The sequence below is a fragment of the Miniopterus schreibersii genome (genome assembly GCF_964146895.1).
Source record: "Miniopterus schreibersii genome assembly, chromosome: 19".
In the NCBI taxonomy this organism is placed as follows: domain Eukaryota; kingdom Metazoa; phylum Chordata; class Mammalia; order Chiroptera; family Miniopteridae; genus Miniopterus; species Miniopterus schreibersii.
The window spans coordinates 17,899,735-17,916,632 of NC_138119.1; the positions used below are offsets into that span (position 1 = coordinate 17,899,735).

The window sequence follows — 16,898 nt, forward strand, 5'->3', positions numbered from 1 at the left end:
AGAGTATCCACAAAGTTAAGAGGTAAGCTTTTCTAGATACATATTCTTAAAAACTAGATACTCTTCAACAAATATTGTTCATCATTAATAAAGCCACCAATGCAAAAAAAGACAAATGTAAATATAGTTGGTCCTTGAACAACATGGTGGTTGGGGCACCAACCCCCAACCTCCCTATATATCTGCTATAACTTTTGACTCCCCCAAAATTTCACTACTATTAGCCTATTATTGACCAGAAGCCTTACTGATAATGTAAACAGTCAACACATATTTTGTGTTATATGCATTATATATACTGTATTCTTAAAATAAAGTAAGCTAGAGAAAAGAAATTGTTATTAAGAAAATCATGCCCAGCCGGCACAGCTCAATGGCTGAACGTCGACCTATGAACCATTTGATTGCCAGTCAGGGCACATGCCTCGGTTGCAGGCTCGATCCCCAGTGGGCATGCAGGAGGCAACCAATCAATGACTCTCTCTCATCACTGTGTTTCTCTCTCTCCCTCTCTCTCTCTCTTCCTCTCTTTGAAATCAATAAAAACATATTTAAAAAACAGAAAATTATAAGAGAAAATACATTTACAGTATTTGTTGAAAAGAAAAACCTGCATGTAAGTGGATCTGCACTGTTCAAATCTGTGTTGTTCAAGGGTCAACAGTATTCTAAATGAGATACACAGTACACTATGTGAACAGTGAACTGGTTAATCACTGATCTTGGTGAGACTACTGATAAATATGACAATATGATAACTGGATCATCAGGTTCAATTCTCTGAAGTCCCGAAGAACAGAACGTGTCAGTCTCTTCTTTAAAAATAACCTCTGCAAACATTAAAAAAAGTAACACTTCCCTTGATTCAGTATTAGCTTTAATAAAGACTTAAACTCTAAGTTTGATCATTAACCCAGAGCAAAAGGACTCCTAATTAAGCATTATTGCATAAATTATGCCTTTGAATCATACCAACAACGTGGCTTCCTTTTTTATGTTCTATATTTTGATTAATGGAAATATAGCAAATTTTAAAATGCCACTAAAGATACATAGTGAAGCAGAATTATTTCTGACTGATCCAAACTCAATTCAATCATATAGCCAAGCAAGGGACATCAATATAGATACTGAACTTCCACTAACAGTAAACTCAATGTCAATTAACATGTATCAGCAAAAGTGTAACACCTGTGAATAATTAAAAACATACAGTAAATTTAAATACAGCTAAAGATAATAGCCTCACATCATAATAGCCTATGAGCCTCTAAAAGATCCTCCCATGGGTTTCTATAAGTAAACTGTATCATACGATAAATTCTTAGATTATTGGTAAGAATATTATTGGTTTCATATCTTTTTTAAAATTAACATTAGCACCTAGTAATGCACAGTAGGTATGTAAAACAATATTTACTTAATAAAAGAATGGAATTGTGATATTTTAATATTAATAATGGAGGGTTTTGTGGGAGTTGATTTAAGTTAATATGATGGCACACAAAAAATTGAATAATATTTTCAACCTGCCCAAAACTAATTACGGCAATAAAACACACTGAAAACAAATTTAGGATACATTTTATCATCAAGAAAGCGATACCTTTCCTATAAAAAATGCACTCTCAATTAAAATTAAAGCAACATTTGTTACTTTTTATTCAGAGAAGCCCAATCCCATAAATTTAATGCAGCAATTTAAAGAAAAAGTGACAATTGCATGAAATTGAAAAATTGCTAGAGGTGAGAAATTCCTGATATCTTACTTCCACTCTTTTAATATCTTCTTCCAAAACACTTAGCTCCTTCTGGATCTGTTCCAGTTGCTGCAGATAAAAGAGAAAAAGAGAAAGTGTAAATCGAACCATACTGACAGCAGATTACAAAATAACTTTACATTTGAAAAATAATTTCTAGAAAACTAGGCACTAATGATAAATTGTAGAGATGAAAACCCATACACAAAAAGATCTGGAAGTCCTATGTTAAAATGTAAATGAAGAGACTTAATATTTAAGAAAACAAAATGTACTTTTTTAATGCAAGAATTGCATTTATAATAAAAAGATGAACAATGACAACGTGACTCACTAAATAAAAATACAAGACATCCAAAGAACCTCATTCCATTGTCAGCAATTAATGTTAGCATGCCAGTTGTTAACCCCATTTTTAAAAATAAAAATTAGCCTCACAGAGATTATATTCCACCATCCAAAAGCAACCACAAGTTAGCATCTTAACATTTCCTTCTTAAGCATTTTCAAACATCACATAATCTCACTTATATGTAGAATCTAAAGAACATAATAAACTGAAGAACAAAATAGATAAGTGACAGAAGTATGGAACAGACTGATAAATCTCGGAGGGAAGGTGGTGGTGGGTGGGTAGGTAGGGAGAGATTAAGCAAAGAATTTATATGCATATATAAATGCATAACCCACAGACACAGACAACAGTGTGGTGAAGGCCTGGGGCAGGGAGTGGGTGTTCGGTGGAAAGGGTCAATGGGGAAAAAAGGAGACATGTGGCCCAGCTGGGCATAGCTCAGGGGTTGAGCATGAACCTAGGATCCAGGAGACGCAGTTCGATTCCAGGTCAGTGCACATGCCTGGGTTGCGGGCTCCATCTCCAGCAGGGGGCGTGCAGGAGGCAGCCAATCAATGACTCATCATTGATGTTTCTCTCTCTCTCTCTTCCTCTCCCTTTCTCTCTCTGAATCAATAAAGATACATCAAAATAAATAAATGAATAAATAAATATCCCTGAAGGCAAAACTTAAAAAAAAGGGGGGGGAATCTGTAATACTTTTGACAATAAAGATACTTTTTTAAAAAAAATATGTTCTTTCTTTGATATCTTATTGCATCATAAACTTTTCCCATGCCATTTAAATGCAAACATTTTGGCTAGCCGGGTGTGGCTCAGCGGTTGAGCATCAATCTAGGATCCAGGAGATCGGGGTTCGATTCCCAGTCAGGGCACATGCCCGGGTTACAGGCTCGATCAATGACTCTCTCATCACTGATGTTTCTCTCTCTCTCTCCCCCTCCTTTCCTCTCTCTGAAATCAATAAAGATATAAAAAAAAATAAAAAAAATAGAAAACTATAGCCCTTGCCCTCATAGAACTTAGTCTAGGGAAGATAGCAAACAAGTAAACCAATAGTTACACCACAGTAAGCATGATGAGGATGGTATGCATAGTTAAGGGAACATAGATTGCTCCTAACCTAGATGGAAAGCTCAGGGGTAGGGAATGGGTAACTGGATAACTGAAAGTACATCTGAAATTAAATGAAAGGCTGAGGCTTAAAGGATTAGAATTTTTCCAGGTAGAAAACAGTGGGAAAATACAAATAAGCAGGGCAAATAATAATAATACATACAAAGGAACAAAAGCTATGAAAAATAATAAATCTGAAGCTATGACAATGAACAAAATCACCCCGATGTCAACCAGCAAAGCCAGAAGAGATGAAAACAAGAACTGGATAGTAGGGACCACCAATATAAGAGACGGGCAAGGGAAGGCGAGACCCTGCATTAACTATCAAGGGCAAAGTGGTAGGTACAAAACTAGGAGAAAAGACCCATACTAGAAACCAGGGGTGGGGTATAAAAAAAGTGATTAGCACTCTTGAGTTGTCAAATGCTTTCAACTCTTCCATCTAATAAACTTCCCTCCACCCTAAGTTTTTTTTTTACAATACTCTAAGACTACTTCAATCAGATGACATTCAAAACTGAACAAGAGAACACTGGTACACTTTCAGAAAAAAGCTGGTTTAAAAACAGAGTAGCAAAACTGAATATATAAAAATGAGATTACCACTGCACACCTATTACAGCATCCAAAATCCAGAACACTGACAACACCAAATGCTGATGAAGATGTGGAGCAACACAAACTCTCATTTGTTGTGAATGGGAATGCAAAATGGTATAGACACTTTGAAAAACAGTTCGGTAGTTTCTTTAAAAAGAAAAAAGAAAACCCCAAACTACTCTTATCATATGATCTAGTAATTACACTCCTTGGTATTTACCCAAAGGAATTGGAAACTTGTAACCACACAAAAACATGTTTATAGCAGCTTTATTCATAACTGCCAACCAAGACATCTTTCAGTAGGTGAATGGATAAACACTGTTACCATCCATACAATGGAATATTATTCAGTACTAGGAAGGAATGAGCTGTCAAGCCTGAAAAGACATGGAGGAAAATTAAATGCATATTACTACATTCAAAAAGTCAATCGAAAAGGCTATAAACTAAAAAAAATTAAAAATAATAAAATAAAAGGTTATAAACTGTATGATTCCAACTCTATGAAATTTTGGAAGAGGCAAAATTATGGAGACAGTAAAAATCAGTGATTGCCAGGGTTTGGGAATATGGGAAGGGATGAATGGGTGGAGAACAGAGAAATTTTAGGGCACTGAAAATACTCTGTATGATACTATAATGATAGATACATGTAATTATGCTTCTCCAAACCCACATAATGTATAAAACCAAGAATAAAAACCCTAAAGTAAACTACGGACTTTGGATTATTATGATGAGTAAGTGTAGACTCATGAATTGTAACCAATGTACCCGCTGGTGAGGGATATTGATGATGGAGGAGGCTATGCATTTGTGAGGGCAGGGGTATACGGGAAACCTCCGCACCTTCCTCTCAATTTGCTGTCAACCTAAAACTGCTCTAAAAAAAGTTTTTAAACACACACACACAAATTCTAATAAAGTTACCACCAAAAGCAAAGCAAATTTAGTCATATGAAGTAAAAATTAATAATATCTATGTCCTGTACTGGCAGGCTTGACTCAGCCCTTCCACAGAAAACTTTTTTTTTAAGTTGAGAAGAAAATACAGAATAAGCAAGAACCTTCCCCCAACCAAAAAATTAACTGGACTATAGGGGGAATATTAAGATGGCTTATTTAAAAGCAAATGTAAACAGATGTCAGTACTAGTAGACTGTAATAAGTTAGGATGTATAATGTAAAACCTAGACTAACCCCTAAAAAAATATACAAAAAGATATATTAAAAGACATTATAAACAAATCAAAATGGGAATTCAAACCTCTTCTGTATAAGAAACTCCCTTCAAATATGATTCAGTAATTCATGTAACAAGGAATTGATGTAACAAAGAATCGGTAAGAATGCAGAAAATTATCACCATACATTTAAGTTTACATTGCGCCATGCAACTGCAAAAAACACATTCTTTTCAAGCACAAACATTTCTCAATGTAACCAACTACTAGGTGATAGTGCAAATATCATATTCAAACGAACAAAACAAATTTTCTGATAATCCAATTATAACAGAAATCTGTAATAAAAACACAAGAAAATCCTCATGTCCAAGTAATAAGTAATTATTTATAAACAGCTCACTGACTTAAAACTATTTTAAACTAAGGAATAACGAACAAAATGCCATATGAAAATAGTTTCAGCCTTTAAAAAAATTTTGGCCTTAAATGCTATATTAGAAAAAAGTCTGCATATGTACAACCAAGTTAACAAATTAGAAAAAGAACAACAACAACAACAAACAAAGTAGAAGGATGGAAATTATAGAGAACATAAATTAATAAAATAGAAAACAAAACTAAAGTAAAGAACATAAAGGCAAAAGCTGGTTTTTAGATAAGACTCAAAACTGATACATCCCTGGCAAGAACCAATCAAGAAAAAAAGAGGAAAAGCCACATCATAATCAGCAGAGTCAGGAATGAAGGACACCACTAAAAACTCTGGGAACATTAAAAATTTAACATTGAAACAGATCTTATACCAATAAATAGAAAAGTCAGATGAAATAGACAACTCCTAGAATGTGTATAACATATCAAAAATGACATCTAAAACAAAAACCTGAACAGGCATATAACTGTTGAAGCAACTGAATCAATAGTTTAAAACTCTGCAAACAAACAACGGGTCCAGATAGCTTCTCCAGCAAGATCTTTAAACATTCAGCCAAGATATCCTTCCTAGACTACACAGATTCTTCCAGAAAAAGGTAAAAAGGGTACATTCCCCAACTCATTTGTTAACAAACAATATTTAGAGCAAAACTGGGCAAGACCAGTATAAAAAAATTATAGGACAACAGTACTAATGAACACAGGATGCAAAAATCCCAAATGAAGTATCAGCACACCAAACCACCTAGACGAGGGTGTACATCATGCCAAGTCTGATTTCCATAAGGGACGCAAGTGAGGCGAACAACAGTCCTGGTGGGGTCTCCTAGAATGCAGAACATTCTGTGATAAATCTAGGATACTCCTGGGCAAATCAGGACGGTTGGTATTCTTGTGCTCAGTTGATTTACTTTTTAATATTAAACCAATGTAATTATTCACATTAACAGAATGCAAAAAATTTCTTATCGTCTCAAATGCACAAAAATTCTGGAGAATACTCAAACCCCACTAATGATAAGAGGAAAAGATCCTCTTACGAAACTGGGAACAGAAATTTACTTCCTTGAATGATAAAAAGTACCTAGGAAAAACCTACAGAAAACATCATACCTAATGGTGACACGCCGAAAGCTTTCACTTTGAGATCAGCACCAAGACTAGGATGCCCCGCTATCACCACTTCTATTCATCATTGTACCGGATGTCCTAGCCAGCAGAGTAAGACAAGAAAAATAAATAAAAGATATAAGAATCATAAAGAAAGAAACTAAACTTATTTGCAGATGATGATGTGTACACAGAAAACATAAAAGAATCTACAAATTATTAGAATGAGAGTTTAACGAGGTTGCTATATACAAAAACATGTATGTGTAAAAATCAACTCTATTTCTATATACCAGCAACAAACAGCAAGAAACTGAAATTAAAGATACACTTCATTTACAATAGCATAAAAAAATGATTGAAGACCTAAGAACAAATCTAAATAAAGATGTATAAGAATAATACCCTGAAACATATCAAAATTCTGTAGGACATTCTTAAGGACCCAACTATACGGAAAGAAATACCATGTTTATGGGTTAGAAGACTCAATGTTGTAAAGATATAGTCTCCCACACTGACCTACAGAGTAATCCCAATAAAAATCACAGGTTTATCACCAAAATATACAGCTGGTTCTAAAATTTATATAGAAATACAAATAGCCGTGAATAGCTGAGACATTCCTAAAGAACAGTAGCTTACTTTAAAGTTCCAGTACTTAATACAATGTGGTACTGCAAATAATAAGACAAATAAACCAGTGGCACATATGAGAGAGCCTAGAAACAGACCCACACATATATGGACACATAATGTATGACAAAGACAGTACTTTAAAGCAATGGGGAAAGAACCCTTTAATTAAGGATGCTTAGATGACTGGTTATCTATATGAAAAGTTTCCTATCCTTCACACTATACACAATAAATTTCCAAGTAAATTACAGATCTGAATGTGAAAAATAAGGAATTAAAGATTCAAATAAACAATATAGCAAAAATGTCTTTATGACCTCCAGTGGAGAATTATTCTTACCTGACACAAAAGGCACTAATTATAACAGGAAATATGAATAAACTTGACTCTAGTAAAGACAGAAACTTGCTCATCAAACAACATCAATTAAGACAATGAAAAAAGCAGCCCAATTAGAGAGGGAAATATTTGCGATGATAGATAGATAGATAGATAGATAGATAGATAGATGATAGATAGATAGATAGATAGATAGATAGATAGATAGATAGATAGATAGATAGATAGATAGATAGGACAAAGAACTTTTATCTAGACTATATAAACAACAAACCATTAAGAAAATCAACTAACAAAACAGAAAAGATGCAAAAAGCCTTAAGCAAGTAATTCACACATACACAAAAACTTTAAATAGCCAATAAACATAGTACCAGGTGCTCAACATAATTAGTCATCAGAAAAATGCAAATTAAAACCATAAAGAGATAGCAATACATACCCCAAAGATTAGCTAAACTGAAAAGTCTATTGATAGCAAGTATTGGCATAAGTTCAGTGCAATAGGAAGACTCATACAATGCCCGTAGGAAGTGTAACTAAAGTAATACAAGTGCTTAGGAAAACAGTTTGTTCATATCCTATGACTCATCAATCCCACTTCTATATACATTCCATACAGATATATATGCTAACATACATCTGGATACATATGTAAGACAGTAGAGCCTTTTGTGAATAGCTGCAAACCAAGAACAACTTAATAGTCCATCAGCAACAAAAGTGGGGTATATTCATGTAATAGAATACAACAAAAATAATCAACTACAGCCACATAGAACAATACGGATGAATCTTAACACTGAGCCAAGGAAGACAATAACAACATATTACTATAGAAGTGCATTTATGTAAGTTGAAAAAAAGAGAGACATAAATACTTAGGCATCAAAACACTTAAGAAAAACAGGAGGTGATTATCGTAAATATCAGAATATTAACTACCTAATGGGCAAAGAGGAAGGATATAAACTGGAAAGGGAAGAAAGCTTCAGAATTCCTAGCAATAACCTATTGCTTAATCAGGATGGTGGTACATGGATGGGCACTCTACTATGATTCTTTAAACTGTAAATCTGCTTAATAAACTTTTCTGTGTACTTCACATAAAAACATTGAAACATTCAATTCATTAACATTCCAAACAAAACCAAAAAGAAACCAGGGCTCATCAAAACTGCCCCATTACAGCAAATTAAATAGGTACCACAAATGTCCAGAAGCATATTTTAAAATGAAATCAAATGAAATATACAGCAACTCGTTCAAGTGCTAATACAAATTTGCACAGATGAAACTGGCTTTTCATGGAAACCGAAGCCCAATTGTTCAATCTGAACATGAAGAATAACATGTTCAGTTATACACATATATTGATTAAATATGTGTATAGGCAGGCCTCCAAAGATCCCCACCTCTCAGTATTCACATCCTTCTGTAATGTCCTCTCTTTGTGCAGGCTGGACCTAATGATTTGCTTCTAACGAACAGAAAACAGTACACATGTTGGGATGTCACTTCTAAGATTCAGTTACAAAAACTATGTGACTGCTGTTTTCAAAACTCTCTCTTGCTTTCTCACGTACTTCCTGAGGGAAGCTAGCTGTCATGTAGTAAGCTATCCTATGGAGAAGCCCATGTGGCAAGAAACTGGCATTTCTTTCCAAGAGCCAGTGAGTGAGCTTGAAATGGTCCTATCCCAGTGGGACTGAGATAACTGCTGTCCTGGTCAACAGCTTGATTGTAGCTTAGTAAGAAACCCTGAGCCAAGGCACTCAGTTACACTGCATCAACGTTCCTGACCCAAGATATTCAATAAACGTTTGATGTTTTAAGCCATTAAATTTGAGGGTAACTTGTTACACAGCAATAGAAAACTAATTCAGAGATATACTAAGTGCACATTCCTGTCTCTTAATATTCAAAAGAGTCAGTAGGATAAAATAAGTCAAAAATGAAGATTAAATTAAGATTCTAATAGCCCTAAAATACTAGTGAGATGGGGCAGTGGAATAAATATGTTAAATTTTAAAAGCAGATTTAACTTCTTTTTGGTATATATTGATATCTAAATCAAGACTCATCAAAACCCCAATGAGAAGTTAAGTATGGCCCTGGCCAGGTCGCTCAGTTGGTTGGAGTGTCATCCCATACACTAAAAAGTTGCGGGTTCAATTCCCAGTCAGGGCACACACCTAGGTTTCGGGTTTGATCTCCAGATAAGGGAGTGTACAGGAGGCTACCAATCAATCAATCAATAAATCAATTTATTCCTCGGGTGAGGAACAGATAAATAAATAAGTATGAAATCACAAAGTTAATTTTCAAAGTCTGAATGCTTATCTTAGGAAAATAAATGCAAAAGCAGTAGTATGCCTCCTGATCATTTTGTATTTTGCTTGAATAAGTTCAAGTATAAACTATACTACAAGAGATAAGACCTCTAACAATTATATTCATTTTGAGGATTAAACATGAACATATACTTTATAATTTTGCAAAAAATATAACCACTCACTTCATTCTGTCTGCACTAAATCTTGAGATATTAATCCACTATATTTTCTAGAGTAAAGTTCATTATGATTACAAATCACTAATGTACCCAACTCCAATTATGGAAGAAATTTATGAAATGTAATCAAAGTAACAGGTAAATTTTTAAAAGTCTGTTAACCTAGCTCCAAATTTTCAAATGTTTCAAATTTTGTTAACCTAGCTCTTCAAAGTCCCTTGTGTAATTAAACTTGAAATACTCAAAAATCACTGAATGATGGATACATTGAACACAAGAAAACCAAAATGTATTATTGACAATATAATCAGTATACAGGAGAGGCACCAATATTCAAAAGTACCTGGAACTACAGTAGTATGTGTCTTCATTAAACTGCTTACCATAATAAAATATGGACCAGGGTTAAAGAAAATGTATCATTCACAAGATCACATTACTTCGAACTAAAGGTAAGCTGAAAAATTCTACAACACAATTACCCTAGACATTTAATAACAAAAATATAGAAACACTGATACTAAAAGCTATGTGATCAAAGGCAATATCATAAAGGGTGTTACTGGAGGCCATCAACCAATCAGAGAGAGGACAAATTAGGCTCACAAGAAAGAGTTATTGTTAAGAATCAGTTCTCCACTGATCTCTCACATTTCTGCTCATTGTGTGATAGCTTTTGTTTCAAATTATCTTTTCAATGATGTATAAAGAATGCTCTGGCAAGGCAGAAACAGTGCCTTCTTCCAGGAAATAGGGCAGATTTATTTTCTGATCAATATAATAAAAATAGTGTGTGTCCCTGCATCAAAGACTGGACAGGTTTGCTAGCAGACCCCTTTAAAAGACTGAGGTTTCCTAAGTTCAGGGTTCCTTAGTTGTAATATAAATCCATTGTATGTGCAGTGTCAACCTGTGTCCATCTCTACATTGCCCCTGTAGAACTTGGGGGTCACAAGGAACTGATATAAACATGGGGCTGATGATGCCAGGTGTGATGTAATTAAGTACTTTATCTCCTACCCAGGAGTCGCACATCTTCTCCCAGCATCTATAAACTGTGGCAGGCTACCTTGTTAACTTGCTAGTAAGATAAAAATCTCAGACCTTTACAGCTTTTTTAACAGTTATATGCTATGTCCTCATTACCTGAAACAATTTCAAATCTAACAATTTATTGCAAGCATTAATAGACCCCTAGAGAAGCACTAAGAAATCGCAGGGGCTAATGAAAACCTTAAATAACAGGGCACAGACAATGACCAGCCATTTCATTTAACCCCCAGATACTTAACTGATTTATTCATTCATTATCAGGCAATTTCCTAAGTACCAAATCTCATTCTCAAAGAGTTCAAAGTCTAAGGGAAGAAGAAACATATACAACTACTGCAAAACAATTTCACATTCTGTTTTAAAAGGGGGGGTGGAGAGTACTGTATAGAATATGAAAAATTATCACTTTTCTAAAGAGCTTTCTATAGCAAAAAATGTTGAGTGTGCATATTCAATTAATAATTTTATTTCCATATATTATAAAATTTAACTTTGTTATTCAAAGTGTAGTCCAAGGACCAAGAGCATCACCACCAGGAGCTTGCTAGAAATGTAGATTATCAGACTCCAACACACACCCTTTTAATCAGAACTTGGGATTCTAACAAGATCCTCAGGTGATTCTCACACACATATAAAAGTTTAAGAAGTATTCCCACAAACACAGAAAAAAGCAGAATAAATCAATCTTAAATTTATAATGAAGATAGTGTTTTTGATAACAGACATATTAAAATCAAAATTGTTAACAAAAGTTAAGGATAACAGTCACAAGCCATGTAAAAATAATTAGCTATAAACACTAACATAACACAAAAAAAGTCTGTCTGAACAAGCTAAGAAAAAGTTAAAGATACACATCATGAATAATCAAAAAAGGGGAAATATCAAATTAAGACAATATAAGGTTCTGGCAATGCACACTTAAAGTATTTCATCAAAATAAAGACATTTCTCATCTTTTAATTTTCAAAAATAATAAAGATAGCCTAGGGTCTAGCACATACGAGGTGGTCAGATCTCATGAGTAAAAAGTACCTCACTTAGACAACTAAAATAAAAACACATGAGATCTGAGGTAGTTAGGGGCTTAGACATAAAAACAACTTCCAGGTTACTGTAGCATGCTGCCCAGGGCACAGGAGCCTGACTTTGATTTTTACATATTCAGTGCAAGTGTGCTATAACTAAGGAACTTCAAAAATGTTAAATTAGAGCATTCCAGTTATAAAATTGTTAATAAAAAATTATCTTCTAGCTATCCTGCTGACTTACACCTTTCAAGTTCTAAATAGGTAGCCATGTTTTTACCCAGTCATGCATTTTTACCATTACGAAAATTGTAACCCTTTCTATCTAAGTCTCTATTATCTAAATTTTCTTTCAGGGTAAAGGGTAGGCTGTCATTTGATAATTCTATTTTATATTTTTTATAGCTTTGAAGGAAGTCATTGCATTCATTCCTATATAAGACTTTTCAGCACATCTCCAGATAAAGGATTTTTAAAGAACCAAGTTGTAAAGGTAAAAGAAGTTAAAATAACAAAGCGCAAGAAAAACTCATGAAAACACAAATGCTTTTAAACGTTTAAAAAAAAATTTTTAGCCTGATATGCCTTTACAAAAATGGGGGGAAATGGGAATAGTCAACAACAGTAAATAAAACATTATGTAAAATACACAAAATAATATACCTCTCTCTTATTTCTTCTTGCAACCTTGAGGAATTCCATAAGGATCTGTAGTTGGGCTGCATGTGATTCCTATAATAGAAAATTATAATTGTTCTTTTAAAAATATAATGTATGAGTTCAAAGTTTTAACACCACAATATAATCAGCATGAAACAACTTAATGCATCCACTTAAGTCAGTCTATTACTTCTATTCAGTTTTCCCATTTGCTAATTGAAATTTTAAAAAGCAAGCCATTTTTCCCCAAAACTAAAACTAATTTTAAGAAACAGGTGCTTTAAATTCATTTTTCATCTCCCTTGCTGAGTGAGAAACTACTCAAGGGAAGTGCTAATTCTGCTATCTGCCCTACCTTTCTACTTCCCAATCACACTACTACAACATCAAGGCAAAAATCACACTGGAACCAACAGAGTAGAGTTTTTAGACCCTAACATCACTTTCCCCATAAGAAGTTTATTTGCAGGGGAGTAAGAAGCACGATAAATGAAAAGAAATCCATACCTTCAGAAGTTAAATTTACTATTTCTGGTTATTACCTGCTCATAGATGTGACAATATAGTTCTATAGAAGATTTCAGTCAAAATCAAACAATTAAAAACAAATTTTAAAATAATCAAGTGACAGAAGGGGTAAATAGCCCAAATTGGTAACAAACAAAAATGTAACGGATAAATGATAATTATAAGGTTGACATTTTCTGGGTATCAAAAAATACAATTACAAAAAATATGTCTTTTAATGTTAAAATTAACATAAAGAACCAAGGAATTCCAAGTGTCTCAATAAATATATGTAAAAAGAAAACCAAAAGGTAAAAATGAAATTGCAACAAGATAAGTTTATGAACAAATATAATTCCAATTTTTTAATATATATTTGAAAAATACAATAAAAATGCCCAGTGGAACACTTCCAAAACAAGCAAAATAAGAGGGATTAATAAAACTTTCATTTACCTGGCTACGCAACAGAATTATAGGATCCAGTTGTTAAAATAAACACTGGGACAGATTTTACCTGATTCTATTACTCTAGAAAAGATTCCAGGAATCCATATGTTTAACAAGTCCCCAGATGATAAGAATAAGCCTATCAAAATTTGAAGAAGCAGTAAGATATTACATGTACTACAAAAGAGCATGGCCACCTCGCCTCCACTCCCGGAGTACATCACCCCTTTGGGGAGAGGGAGGAAATCTTTGCATTTTAAAGAATAAAAGGCAAAATAGATCAATGAAATGTTTAAGTCAAGACAAGGACAAAGGAGGACAAATTTGAACTGACAGTCACATTAGGATTAACAAACACAATTAACAAATCACAACTAAATAGGTGCACTCTCCCTCCTGGGAGCAAGCCTGCACCTTTCCCTTCCCCCTCTTCTTCCCTCAAAGGCCTGTATCTCCTAAACTCTAAGGGACCTAAGGAGACTTCCAAACAGGGAAGCAATGGGCAGAGGCAGCTACTCCTAGGCTAACCCCCTGAACCCGTCCCCAAGGCCCCGTTTTCTCTGACTCTCCAGTGAGCTGACTGCAGCCCCACCTTGGCTCGCCTCTTTCCCATGTCTCTAGAGAGCCAAAGCAGCCCTGCCTAGTCTCTCCTGTTGCTCCTTCTATCTTAAGCCCTTCCTTGTTTCACCATCCCCAGCTTTAATAAACATACTCTCAAAATCAAAATAAACAATTAAATAAATACATTTGTAAAGCATGGTGTGATGAGAGATTTAAAAGTGAGGTTTTTTTCTTGCATAACAAACTGTCATTTATTGAACCTGAGACACATTCCTGCGAAGTAAACTATCCCAAAGAACAAACTCACAAGGGCTCTGTGTCCCAACAATATGACAATGTATCCTCGGATCCTCTGCACCTTTCTTGGGACTCTTCACACTGATTATTTATAACTGTCTACAGATGATTAATGGCTAGAGCCAAGATCACATCTTTATACAAAAAAGAACATGCACAACCAAGACTGCTAATAAATAACACACTTCATTTGCAAAGGAAATGTACAAACTATCCTCAAAATAGTAAGTTTGAATACTTCATATCTACCAACTAAGACATAAACAGGTTAATAATGCTCGTGATTTGTAGAAAGGGGAGCGAGACCCCCCAGCTTTATGGTAAAAAAAACAAAACAAGCCAGTTTTCCTTTGACCTTGTAATGTCATTTGACTTTGTAAATTAGGAGTGCTATTTATTACTTGGATTTTAAGGGAAAGAAAGAGGAAAGAAAAGTAAGAAGGGGAGGAGATGGAGTAGACAGAAGAGAAGACAAGACTTGACTTTCCATTATAACAGAAAGTCAAAGTTTTAGGATTCTAACTTAAAAACCTTGTAAAACTTTATGAGTGCCTCCCCTACTTGGCTTCAAGTCCCTATCTATAAAATAAGGAGGTAACATTTCACAAATGAGAGTCACTTTGCCGTATATCTTATGTAATTGTTACTATGACTTAGGTGGTAGTTTTCTCTGTATCAATACATTCTTTTCCTTAAATCTACTGTGAAAACAGTCTAAAGGATATGCACTTCTGGTATTATAACTGATACACCAGCTTCAGACAAGGGACACCTCAAGAGGTAACCACATACAATTCAGAATAATAAAGGGAATGATTCATCCAGAAGATGTAACAATCCTAGACATGGATGCACCTAATAAGGAGCTTCCAAACAAATGAAGCAAAAATCACAGAAAACAATGAAAACTAGACAACTGAAATTATATTTTTAACATATCCCTATCAGTAACTGATAGAGCCAGGAGGAATACAAGATTTGAATAATATTAACAAACTACATAACAACATTTATAAAAGCATTACAACAAAGAGCATGCTGTTTTCAAATGCAAGTGATCATTTAACAAAATAGACCATACATCATACAATGAAAATCACAATAAATTTCAACAGGCCAAAAGCATACAAATTGAACTTTTACATCTGGCTAAAATGCGGTGAGAAATACAGAATTTACACTCCTCCTTAAACAACAAAACAGAAAGCCAGATATGAAACAATGGTTTTCAGACAAAGAATCAGAAATATTACATTTTCCCAGGAGCCAGAGTGGAAAAACCTTGAAATACACAGGCATTAGGTAGAATACTCAAAAAGGTTACCTCAAGTAGGAGAGCAAGTTAGCCTAGACAAATATCTGCTCTGGTCCAACCTAACAAACCTTAAAAACAAGCTCCAAGAGAATCAAACTTTTCCCAAGTAACCTAATTACATGCCAGAACAAAGTTTAGGAATGCATAAAGGAATGCAAAAATACCCAGCATTAAACAAGGTAAAATTGACAATTTCTGGCATACAATCAAAAAATTAATAATCATACAAATAAGAAGGAAAGTACATCCATAATAAGGGGGAAAGTCAGCAATAAAAAGGGGTATATAGAAATGACACAAATAACAGAATTATTAAAAACATTAAAAGAATTATTATAACTACCTATGTTCTAGAAGTTAGAGGAAAGCATAAGCATGTTACGGAGGCACATGGAAGATAGAAATGATTAGTGAATTTGACAACAAAAATAGAAACTATCCAAAATGAACTAAAGTTAAAAGATAAAACATAAATGAACAGAGCTGTTTATCAATGGACTATGGAGTAACTTCAACTAGCCTAATAGTTTGTGTAATTGAAGTTCCCAAAGTGGAAGAGGGGACAGGAAAATATTTGAAAAACTAAGGACTGAAAATTTTCCAAATCTCATAGAAACTATAAACCCACAGATCCAAGATTCTCAAAGAACCTCAGGAACAAGAAACATGGGGAATGGGGGTGGAGGTGAGAGTGAAGGAGAACTATACTAAGGCATATCAAAATCAAAATGCTTAAAACCATAATGAGAGCATCTTACACTTGGAGAAATATATTCTAGCCTGAGTACCAGCAATAAGAATGGCAGCAGACTTCTCATCTGAAGCAATGTAAGACAGAAGAAAATGGAGAAACATCTTTAAAATACTGAAATTAAAATTCTAGATCTAAAATAATCTAGAATTCTATACTTATTTGGAAGTACCTTTCTCAAACACAAAGGCAAAATAAAGGCTTGCTCAG

General features: G+C 34.2%; 1 protein-coding gene across 4 annotated transcripts in view; it reads right to left on the minus strand.

Annotated features, from left to right (window-relative positions):
* COP1 (COP1 E3 ubiquitin ligase) overlaps positions 1–16,898 on the minus strand; it is a 93,801-nt gene that overhangs the window by 52,143 nt on the left and 24,760 nt on the right. For 2 of the 4 annotated variants that reach the window (XM_081122292.1, XM_081122291.1), the window contains exons 6-7: positions 12,811–12,879; positions 1,770–1,829 (exon numbers count right to left, since the gene is read on the minus strand). In XM_081122292.1, the coding sequence (XP_080978418.1) occupies positions 1,770–1,829; positions 12,811–12,879 (129 nt within the window). The remainder of the gene's footprint in view (positions 1–1,769; positions 1,830–12,810; positions 12,880–16,898) is intronic. The other 2 variants (XM_081122294.1, XM_081122293.1) reach the window with 1 other exon arrangement.